Genomic DNA, 12605 nt, shown 5'->3' on the forward strand with positions numbered 1-12605 from the left:
ACATAAGATACCAAAGTCAAAACCGGGTGGGGGAGCACTAAAACCTTTCATTAGGCGATGGGGTAATGTGCTGCCATTGACGATTACATCATATCCCGTTTGCCGGCTTACTGCACGGCGAAGACCATCAGACACAGTCAGATCCACACACAGTAACATCATTACAGGCAGACAGTCACACATACAATCACAGGCAGACAGTAGCACACAGAGTCAAAGACCGTCACAATCACAGTTACACACAGCACACACTCTCTCTCACTTACAATCAGCTTGGGCTGGAGGAGGAGTGGATTCAGTCCCTGGTGTGTTGGAATTTGGGAAACAGGGACTCCTTCCTGCTTCCTGCTTCCCCTCTGTGTGCAGCAGTAAGAGGCTGCCTTTATTTCTGAACCACACATCTGACTTGGCTCCGCCCCCAACTCTCCGTGCAGGTCTCCTGCTCCTAGCACCTGCGTGTTTGAGCTGTGTCGGCTGCTCGGCGCCCCTGCTGCTATGGCAACCTGTGCAGCCACACAGCTCACAGAACCCCAAGCCTGGCAAGCCCTGGTAGCACCCCTCTACATAATGGCACCCAGGGCAGATCGCCCTCCCGGCACCCCCTTAGTACGCCACTGACTAGTAAACTCGCACATTAAAGTCAAAACATTTTCACTTTGCACCAGTATCATTGTTTTTGATTCTTAAACCACAGTGTAGTCAGATTTTTAACAGAATTTAAACTTACTGAATTAAAAAGAAATACCTACAATCTGCTATGGAAATCAAATGTAGTTTATACATTAAACACAAGGAAGACTACTTATTTTCTTGCCTGTATATTATAGAAGGATGGATTTTATAGATCTGTATTTGTATTCAGTGTTATGCCCCAGAGTCATGATTTTTGACAACGTGGATCACTGTATAAGACATTGCATTATTAATTATATCCATGATTACTGCAACAGGTTAGATACGTGGCTAGTATAAAGAGTAATAGAAAGCAGTCAAATGACTATTGTGGTAGCAAGTGGTTGTGGATTATTGGTTCCTAAATCCCAAAAGAGACGGCTTGTAAAACAGTTTCTTGTGATCTAGGAGTGACCGTGGTGCTTCCGGTGTCTCTCACCCATATTCATATGCCATTTCTGTCAATGACTCAAGGAGATGGGTAATAACATTTTCGTCTGACACAATGTGTCACTGATTACAAAGACCATCAGTAGAGTGCAGAAAAAGAATAGTGCAGTTAGAGTGGTATCTCACTGTTTACTCATACTAAGCCAGCACAACTTTTATAAAAGTTAGAAAACACGACAGTAAGAACAAGTACTTATACAAATATACCTTTAGCAGCTCCGGACACGGACAATACCAAACACTTTATTTCATGTTTTGTCTTTAATTCAATTCAAACAGTTTACTTGTCTGAACATTTAAAATGAAGGCAAGGTTTCAGTGATTTTAGTTTTAAATTTTTGCATAATCGTAAAAAAACAAAAACCAGAAGAACAGTATATGCATAAATGAATGTAACTTTGCAGATTTCATACAGTCAGAATAGGTTCACACAATCTCGGGCTGTTTTTATGAGCGGCTGTACATATTGAACTCTGGTTTAAAACAGAGAGTGGAAGGTCAATAAATTGTACAAGATTTAAAACACTGCAAAATAAAACAAAGCAAAAAAATCACTACAAAGACCGAAAATCATTTTACATATTCAGAATATTGCTTTTGTATCCTAAAATATTCTTGCCCATAAAAAAGGCAAAAAAAGCTACAAACAATGCAATGATAAAATAAAGAAACTTCAGTTTGTCTCCAGTCTGTCCACTTGTCTTCGGCAGGGAGTTCTCGGCACCAGCAGAGGTTTCGGGTAGTGAATTTGAGCCATTCCTTAATTGTTCTTTGAAATCCTGCAGGAAAAGTTAGAAATAGATTTACAACACATTGGCATGACTATGGAAACTATAAATCGATTCTCAAATCACTTTGCTTGCTTGTTTTCACCATTCATTAAGCTACATTTTCCAGCACACACAGTATTTTCTGTTCATCTTAGCCGAGCAAGAAGCATCTTTGAATGACGTATTCCTCGAGATATTTTTTTACTGAACAAGAAAACAATGAAAATCCTATGTTACAATACACTGTTCAGTTATTAAAGAATAATGTAAACTTCATTCCAATAAACACATTCATTACCAAGAAATATTTCATTAGAAACAATATCTATTCTATCATGCTACTGAAATATTACCACAATGGTTTTAATCTTGCGCTCTGGTTGAACATATCTCTAAAGACTAATCTGCTGGTGGAAGTAGAAGAGGTTCATTAGTGTTGTTAATTATAAGTAAATCATTTTTCAGATGCTTTCAAATGTTATTAAGGTTTTAGTGCTGGTGAATGTGTTCTTAGTGCATCTTCGCATATCACAATCCTTTGGGCTTCTCCAAATCATTACAGTGATTACATTGTAGATATAATATATGACCCTAAATGGAAAGAATCATTTGAATGACTAGGGCATAAATAAATGCCACTCTGAAATTATTACAAAGCCAACAAAAATTTTATATATAAAGCGCCAAGCATATTTACAATGTGTTTTAGCTGGGAAATTATAAAGAGGCTCAGTCTGGATAGGGAGAGTACAACAAAACTACTTAATTAAAAAAAAAAAAAAAAGTAATGAACTTTTCAAACAATGCCTGATCAAACAATCCTGTGCACATGGTGTGCTAACTAATTAAATGTGTAACATGATTAGTTAATCATTTGGCAACTGACATAAAGAGTCACAATTTGACTTAATATTACAGGCACTCAACTCACTGAGCCTAGGATATATTTGGTACTCTCATTAATCTTGATGACATTGGCCAATCCAGCGCTTTCCCACAGGAGAAATGCCGCACTGTGCCAATACGATGGTCTCTCTCAGATCATCTGATTGAAATAGTGGAGTTTTACTTGGCTATTAAGAAAAAAGCACCTCTAGTGGCTGTCTGAGTAACAGACACTAGAGGCATTTAAACCTCTAGTGGAAGTTTTAGACTGCAACATTTTACACTGCACAGTTAAAATGAGGGGAACATGGCATCCACAACACTTGGCATTAAGTGCCAATACTGTCCTCTGAAAGGTTCTGTGAAACTTTTGCAACTTCAGCATTGAGCATTAGAGCATACAAAACACTGATCCTTATGATCAGGATAGGTACAAAAAACTATATATATTTTTTTGTGGAAAACAACAAAATAAGTCAAATCTCTTTAAATTAATACCAAACATTACGGAATAAAACAAAAAAACTGAAGGATATATAGCCAAATTGATATATGCACTGGCTTAAAAATAAATGCATAAAAAGTCTAATATAGTTATTATATCTCAACAGAAGGTGGCAAATCTATGAAAATGATCAAACTCACATGATTTAGAGCCAATAATACACCATCTGTCCCTAATAGAAAACACAAAGATATAGCCCAGAAACCATCATAGTGTAGCATATAAAGGATAGCATATGATACACACTAGATGATAGCTAATAAATGCCCACTCACAAGGACAGAGCATTAGAATACCAGCTTACATAAATATCACACTGGTCTTTCTCCAGGGGACACCCTTCCTTCTTCACTTTACAGGCAGGATATGCTGGATAAACAGGCGAAGTAGAAAAGTAAACCATGTATAAAATCCCCAAAACATGTTTAGCTAAAAGATTCTGTAGAGGAAAACTTGGTGGAACATAGTATAGTAAGCAACCCCTGAATGTTGGGCTAAGGTAACATTCCCAGAGTAATCTGAATGTACCTTTCCTGCTTAAATACTTTATTATTAATCAACATGTGATGCATATCATGTGGTATGTACATAACCCTGGATGGCTCTCTCTTATACAGAATGACAGCCTGCTAAACTAGTGGGTTAATACAATGCTAGGTTGGTTGCATTAATGTCATTGCTTGACCTCTGAAAGAGAGAACCCCAAGGCCTATACAACTTGGCTACCAAACAAGTCAGTTTGTACCTTTTACGGATGCTATTGAATTTATTATTAAACCTGGATCCCGGTCCTTACATTGTCCTTAATTATGACTACAAACAAAACTGAGAAATGATGAATAAAATAACTTAAAAAGTCATGTTTTTTTGGTATTGTGTAAGCAAGGATGGCTTCCAAGAACAATTTATTTTATACATAAAAGACAATTATGCATCACTCTGCTTACACAACAGAACTAAACTCAAAAGTAAGAGACACTAAATCCTGAATATATAATGCATGAAATGATGTGATGCTCTTAGTAAGCTTCCCATAATAGCCTTTCTGGAGGCAGTTGAACAGCATTTAAGTATAATTTCACTCTTCTACTCTCCAAACATAATGAACATTGGTCCTTGATTGAATCAAATCTGAAAGAAAATTAATTTCCAGTGCAAGGCCAAAGCAAAACTGTGAGTTTCTACTCCGAACAGCATGACACAGACACTACATCTAAATCTACAGACAAAAACACTCAGCACTGTCTGTCTTCATCAGCACACACAGATGCAGCATTTCTATGAGGTAAACAGTTATTAGCATGTTGAAGGAATAGAATATCAAAGGCAAGAAATGAACAGACTGAGCTAATTGCCACTAAGAAATGAATGCACAGTGTGATTTAGAATCAGGGTTAAACAGGTGGGGGATTATTGGACTTTGCAAAAATGACAGAACTCCATTAACAAAGTAAATGCTAATTCAGGAAGCGTTTATGGTATCTTGGCTTTGACTTAACACCCCCTTCCCCCCTATACTGAAAACATGCTATGAGTTGTTGTGACAACCTATCTGGGACGTGTATGCTGTAAAAAAAACAAAAAACAGTGGACACAGTTGCATACAGTTTTCTTTTTCTCTGAAAGCGTTTTTAAAAAAGGGACATCTTATGCACCATAACCACTGCATGCATGTGATTAAGTAGCGTGCTGGGAGAAACTGGTACTGTGGACGTGTTAGGATTGCCTTCCTCTATGTATTGCACAAACAATAAGGCAAAATTTATCGGGCGCTTCTCGGTTTATAAACTTGGGGAAATATGATAAATATGACATTGAGGGTGGTGGTTTCTGTATGTAAAGTGTGTGAGATTAACTTAACTCAGGAGATAGATGCTGGCAAGTTTCTGAGATATGAAAAAAAATGAGTTTGTATAATATATGTGGGGAAACTCTTCCAAGATGGCCATAGAAGAAAATGGCTTTATCCTTAATAGGTCATTACTCATTAGGAGTTATTTTTATATAGCATGGTTAGATAAAATCATAAATCCATGGACAATATCATAATGATATATGGACAGGACATGTCTGTTGACAGAACCACTAGAAATAAAAATATTAAACTAGGTATTATATAGTATATTTAAACAGATTATAATATTTTACTTCCAAGAGAAAATCTTGGCGCTAATCTTTTATTCAGGTCAAGAAGAAACTAAATATTTAAACAGAATTATATAGACAATATTGCCAAGATGATGGTACAAGATATGAATATGAATCACTTATAAAGTCTCAACAACCAAGCTACAGCGCAACAAAGAAGAATTAAGTTGTGGTTACAGAGAACAGTATCCCAGAACCACAAGTCTAGAGCGGGAGACACAATTTTGTTATATTGTATCTTAAATAGGAATGTTTGTCATTTGTTTCACTTCACAAAATTGCATATTTTTGCGTCAGCTTAAAATTAGCGCCAATTCTCCTAAAACCATTTTTGACAGCTTCATACACGTTTGTGAATGCAACTCTCGTCTCACATAGATAAGATCCAAAGATTAAAAGACAAATCAGATTTACATAAATCTTCAATAAATGACTCCATTCCAACAGGCTCAGCACAATATCCAAGTCAGCTAATAAAACAAACCCCCATCCTTTTCAAAACAATACTGTACACTAGATTCAAAAAGTCTGTTGATGAAACGCGTTATGGATATTTAACTTTTTTTTAAATCTAATTTAATAAAGGACTTTGGTTTTACAAAATGTTTATTGTACCAATACCTTTTACTCATATATTCTCCCTGGCTTTTTAAACATAAAACAATTATTTAATTTTATTTATTTTTCACTTTTATTCATCTACTACTACTCCCACGTACATCCATAGGTGGGGATTATACCAACAACGCTGGCACCACAGACCAGTGAGCCTGCTCTATGTCTGTAAGTAGAACTTTTATATTCATATAATTACCTCTGTCTTACTGAGAGCACTATCGGTGGCTTTTTTTTTTTCTGTCTTTGAGCATCCAGACAACTACCAGTCAAGACCCACCACCACCATATCCTAAATAATGGAGATTATACCACTATAGGCGATTCAAACTAGAGCTGGCGATATCTCTCTGAAATGTGAGTGCAATACTATTATTTAATAACAGGCCTATTTAGCCCTGGCTTACTGCACTATTAGGTTTCTCTGTGTTTCTTCTCACCCACATAAGGAGACCCAAGACAACAAGACCCCCTACATATAAAGAACCACAGTTGAACCTTGAACAGCTGAATAAGAGACTATCTTATATGTGACAATTTGCACATCTGGAATAAGACTCACAGTATTTACTTTTATTTCATTTTATTTACTCTTTTATTATATTATATTTTACTTTATTTTATTGCATGTGGCGCAGCCCTTATCTGTCTTTTACTTTTGTACTTTCCTAAAGGGTTGAGAGGGATCCCCTTTTACAGGGTTGCTGCCTTATTATTAACTTTGCTGTTATCTAGCGCTGACCCATCTGTGTATTCTTACTTTGTACACTAGATTGTATTTAATTTTTCCAAGGTATGTCTACGTATATTAAGCTCAACAAACGTAAAGATCAGAAAATTACAAGAAAATAACCAAAAAAATTAAAATAAAAAAGCCACTTTGACTTAAAGACAATGAAGGTTTTACCTAAAGAGGAAATGTTCTAATAGTGGAGCAATTGGTAGGGACATTTAGTTTCCAGGGTGATTGCTCATCTTCTAGAACTTTTCCCTGGAATACTCTTTATACATAACGATTTGCACATAATCCTAATGATAGGCTGAGTCAGTCAGTCTGCGGTTCCTTACTGAAGCCTCAGACCATCAGTGGAAGGAGATAGGCATATCTGGCAGGTGCAGTCTTCTCAAGTTTCTGGTTAAGCTGTTCATAAACTGTTTTATTTCTTACGGTAAGATGGTATCTATCCTCCTGGTACCACAGCAACTTCACTGAGATAATGTAGCTTTGAGGCCCAGAGTGTTACTTGAAGAGGTTGTGTCTGGATAAGTAAGGGGGCCCCAACACACAAGGAAAATAAACATATTACTGATCCTTAGAGGCAGCAGGGCATAACATTATAGGTAAAAATGAGAATAGTCAAGGACAGGCCGAGGTCAAGAGATGCAGATAACCAGACAGTAAAACAAGCAAAGGTCAGAATAGAAGAGATTAACACAGCCTGACAAACAAGACAAGGTCAAATTGCAAAATGAGCAAACAGTATAAATACACTCTCCAGCTTCTAGAGACAATGATATGGCAGAGAACCCTTGGTGCACTGAATTTAAATAGTTCTAGCATCTGACATCGTTAAGGTGACGCCAGGATGTAACAAACCCCTTGTACTTTGTATAGTACGTTCGTTCTCTCCCGAACTCCTAGAAGGTTGTGTGATTATAGCCCGTTGGTATAGTAAGTTCATTCGTACTTTCCCGAAATCCAACCAGGTCGTGAGAAATCAAACGCTTTGTCATTTGCATAACCATACTTGATGAAGGATACAACAGGAATGTTGTATCATGGCCAGATGGCCTACTTTTATACACAGACCCCCAGCATGGGGTCTCCAGCAAAAGTATAGGAAAAATATGCCAAGGTGTCTCTGTGTCTGGGAGATGATGAAAAGTGGAAGCGGTCATTTACTTTCGGGAGTCCCAAAACAAATAAAATATTGAATGGATCCCCAGGTTCATAGGTAGCGATTGTTAGTCTAGTTTGTGCGTACCTTTCCATTGACTAGAGTTTTCCTGGCTTGCCGGGAATAGAAGCAGGCGACTGTACAAAGTTACCGATGTTCGCGAGTTAGAGTGTCCGGATTGGAGTTCCAGACACTCTATGTTTGGGAGACAAGATGTCTTTCGGTTATACGGATGGCTGCCGCCAAGGGAGAGCACTTAACTTTGTGGTTACTTTGATGATGAGCCAGAGGGTGGCCTGCATTCGGTAGATCGAACCACCGAATATAGGAAAAGTTACTAGAGAGAGTGGAATCGCAGGGTTTTCAGGGTAGTTTGTCACAGAGGACATCATTGGCATGCAATACCAAAACAACACCATAATTGTGCCAATATCGTCTATAAAGCTGGCAAGGCCATATCGATCCACTTTATTAAATTTGGTAGATTAATGCAAAGTAGCTAAGACAGGTTGCCTCATGATAATATTGGTGCTGGATCGATGATATTAGAGTCAGGGTGTGTCACGCCCAAATTGTTGCAGGAAGAAAATAAAGTGTTTGTTGCCATGTGCCATTATAGACACAAGGTACAAGCAAAGGGTCCACTCTGAGTGTTGGAAAGATGCTGGCAACGGCTAGGAACCCGACAGATTGCCATTGTTTCACTCGGTGGCTCCTCCCCGTTACTAGCCTTTAATGCTGACAACCCAGCAGTAAAACTCATTGTCAAAATGCTAAAATAGTCATTCAGATTCCTTCTATACATATACTAGCACCTTGGTTAACTATGTATAGATTAAATCCCAGTTTTATTTCATACAAATAAATATATTGTTAGCCACATAAGTTAGTATAAATTTATAAGCAAAATCTTTTTTTAAATTGAATGCAATTAAAGTTGGCATGCTTTCATAAATATATTTAATGCTGCTATGATGGGGTCAAGTTTCTAGAGATTGATATTACATATGGGAACATGTGAATTATATATTAATTCTTCAGTCATCATAACTCATTTGATATACACAGCCTATAGAACAGGTACAAATCTTGCATACTATGTCGACAACAACAAACTCGACAACAAGCCTTTGAGGAAACTCACACAAGCTTACATCTACAGACATCACAAGGGTTGTTTGATAGCATTCCATGGCTAGGTAATTAAAAACAGATCCCAATGCGGACAGGAAATTAATAACCAGCAACAGATACGTTCTCTTCAGGAGCTAGAGTTAATTAACCTCTGGATCCAGAAAAGCAGAGACTCCTAAGCCTCACACACTTATTTGTCCATACCGGGAATAAAAATCCCAGGAGCTAGAATTTAATCATGTGATTTCTGAAATGTTAAAAACGCATTTTTGCTTTTTGGAGATAACACGCAGTGCGAATCGCTAACACAACACTGAAGTATTTCCATTTAACTCTACTAATGAAAACTTGCATTGGGCTACCTTTTGCAGCAGAATAGAATTAAGACAAATTGCTACAGTGTTTAGAGACGAACAAATGATCACCAGGACTCCACTGATTTATTTTTATCGACCTGCAGCTCCTAAAGAGGAGTCTGTGAATGTTGCTCCAATTATTCTAATGGCAGGGAACCATTAAAGCTCACCCTACACATTGCTATTAAAATAGAAAGCAGAACCAACATTTTAAAGAAAAAAAAAGGCACCTGGCCAATAAATATCCCTATTGCAGTTGTTGGATAGCCTAACCCAAGAACAGCTGGAGAGGACCAAATTACCAATGTAACCGTCTCAATTTAGTAGCTGTTCCGCAATCATAAAACTGAAAAAATTTAAAACTCTTGTTTCTATAAATATAAAAATCAGTATGTTTTGGGTAGTAGCACTGAAGGTTCCTCTTTAAAATGTACCTCTTTTGTTCTAAAGATTTTACAATTAGAGAATCTATTCAGGATCACTTGTTAGTAATCTACTGCTGTGATTATTTAGATCAGGGTTTCTTGTAACTTTAACAACGTAAGGACCACATGACGGTATATGCCGTCATGTGCAGGGCTTTAACGCTCGTTGATGGTAAGTACCAGCAGGGGTAAAATCCCTGCTGGAACCAAGGAACCCCGGGTATCTTTCAATACCTGTATGTACCCTCTGTCAGCTAGAACCACAGATAGTGCTCCAGATGAGCTATGTGCATCGCAAAATAGCCTTAGTGTAGTGATTGGTCCAAATTCATTTTCTTACACATGCATAATTAAAGTATTCCATTTAAGAAATGAAAATTACAATCTATTAAAGACTTAATAACCTATACTAATAAAAGTTACATTTTAGAATGCCTCTTTCTCCATAACCGCTTTATGTTTCTTTCAATTGATGCATGGTTAAAACTACGGGTTGCTTTTTTTTTGTAGTTGGCGTGTAGTTAAGCCACACATTTTTCTTTTTGTTTATGACTACACTTTTTTGCGTTTTTTTGGTCCTTAAGGGGTTAAAGAAAGTCATTTTTTAAAATATTGTTTTTATAAATATCAACGGTAGCAGCCTGTGACAGTTATATTTTGTTTCCTTTTTCCTAGATCACGGGTCAAAATTTCCATTTACCCACTAGCCACAGGCAAGTGAAAATTAATCCCTGGTGAGTAGAAATTCATCCCTGATAATTGTGTGATGGACTATGCTGATATTAGTGAGTAACTTCTAGGACTGTCAATAAGAATAGAAAGGAGTTGAAATGTTAAACCTTAAATTTGTTTAATTATCACATCCTGTCTTAATGTGTTTTACACCCCACCTCCTATAGAATGTAAGCTCGATTGAGCAGGGTCCTCTTCAACCTATTGTTCCCGTAAGTTTTTTGTAATTGTCCTATTTATAGTTAAATCCCCCTCTCATAATATTGTTAAGCGCTACGGAATCTGTTGGCGCTATATAAATGGCAATAATAATAATAATAATAACATGCTACATTCTTTCTATCACTCATGTTGTTTACTATAAATTATCTACTGTCTGTTTAATTAGGACATCATAAATCAAGTCTATAGCTACAGAATGAAAATGTGATCTCTCATCCTACCATGTAGATCTTTATCTCTGTGTTATTTGGAAATTGTATTATTCCTATTTAACCTATATATCAGTACGGAATGTCTTGTTAAAGGACCACTATAGTGCCAGGAAAACATACTCTTTTTCCTGGCACTATAGTGCCCTGAGGGTGCCCCCACCCTCAGGGTCCCACTCCCGTAGCACTGAAGGGGGAGGAAGGGGTTAATCCCTTATCTTTTTTCCAGCGCCGGGCTCCCTCGGCGCTGGGGATTCTCCTCCCTCTTCTTCCGTCATCGGCTGAATGTGCATGCCCGGCAAGTGCCGCGCGCGCATTCAGCCAGTCCATAGGAAAGCATTCTCAATGCTTTCCAATGGACGCTGGCGTCTTCTCAATGAGACAGCCACTAGAGGCTGGATTAACCCATAGGTAAACATAGCAGCTTCTCTGAAACTGCTATGTTTACAACAAAAAGGGTTAAACCTAGCTGGACCAGGCACCCAGACCACTTCATTAAGCTTAAGTGGTCTTGGTGCCTATAGTGGTCCTTTAACTTAAAATGAGCTGAATGTGTTGGCATACACAGTGCGCTGCTCAGATACGTCCCACGAAGTGATGGGTTGGGTTTAGTTGAAAATTAAGATTAAGTCTAGCCCCTTGTACAAAAAAGAAGGCAGTTACTCTCACACTAAATGTTAGATAAATGCCACCTGGATATAGGACTGTATTCTAAATAAAAATATAAATATCTTCAAGATTGGGTAATATACAGGGAAAAGAGATCACAAAATTAACAAAAAAGAAATTAACAGTGTAACCTTAAGCCTTATATGGCTATTCCTCTACCGAATGATACTGTATCTATCACAAGGAATAAATCCAAAGTATGATAAGAACAGCATGCCCAGTTCTGGCTTTATTCGTTTGGCCAATATGAGGAGTTAAACCTAGCATGATGCTAATCTGATCAAGCATCAAGCTAGGTTTGCCAGCTTCAAACATCAGCATTCTTCAAGACCACTTCCTTTCAAATTAATTTGCATTCGCCCTTTTCTAGGACACTTCCCACTACACTAAATTATAAGCGACAAGACTACTGGGCCACTTGAGTTGGGACTATGTTCACCATAAGTGTTCCCAGGAAATATCCATCTACAATGCTACACTAGTGGCATCTGTTTTCAAGGTTTTGATATCATTTTTATTTAATGTTCAAATGTACTAAGAAGTTTGCTTAGTAAGCCAGTTGATTCTCTCAACCGTTTCAAACCACACAGGTAGTTGCTCTATGCACTTCAAAGAACATTTCATAAATTTTCTATTTTCCTAGAATAAGGTTGTCAGATGGATATTAATACAAGTGAAACTATGTCTGATCTAAGTTTCGGAAGATCTGTTTTTGAAGTCATTTCAAAGAATCCCTAAGTTCCAACAAAAGTCATCCAGTACCAGAAACCGGTCATGTGCTAGAGAAATAGTTAATTTTAAATATCTTCATGAGTAGGAATATCTTGTCCCATTTAATATCTTATCAGCGGTTGCCACACAACTCAGAAAATTAGTGATGTATTTCAACAGATAAAAATGAAAAGTGTTATTTTC

At 37.4% G+C, this 12605-nt stretch overlaps 1 protein-coding gene across 2 annotated transcripts in view; it reads right to left on the bottom strand.

Annotated features, from left to right (window-relative positions):
* Window positions 1-1349: 1349 nt before the first annotated feature.
* The window catches only part of CDKAL1 (CDK5 regulatory subunit associated protein 1 like 1), an 858136-nt gene continuing 846880 nt past the window's right edge, over window positions 1350-12605 (bottom strand). For both annotated transcript variants that reach the window (XM_063450500.1, XM_063450499.1), the window contains exon 16: window positions 1350-1901. In XM_063450500.1, the coding sequence (XP_063306570.1) occupies window positions 1698-1901 (204 nt within the window). In that variant the 3' untranslated portion in view covers window positions 1350-1697. The remainder of the gene's footprint in view (window positions 1902-12605) is intronic.

This window comes from Pelobates fuscus, chromosome 4 (genome assembly GCF_036172605.1).
Source record: "Pelobates fuscus isolate aPelFus1 chromosome 4, aPelFus1.pri, whole genome shotgun sequence".
Classification (NCBI taxonomy): domain Eukaryota; kingdom Metazoa; phylum Chordata; class Amphibia; order Anura; family Pelobatidae; genus Pelobates; species Pelobates fuscus.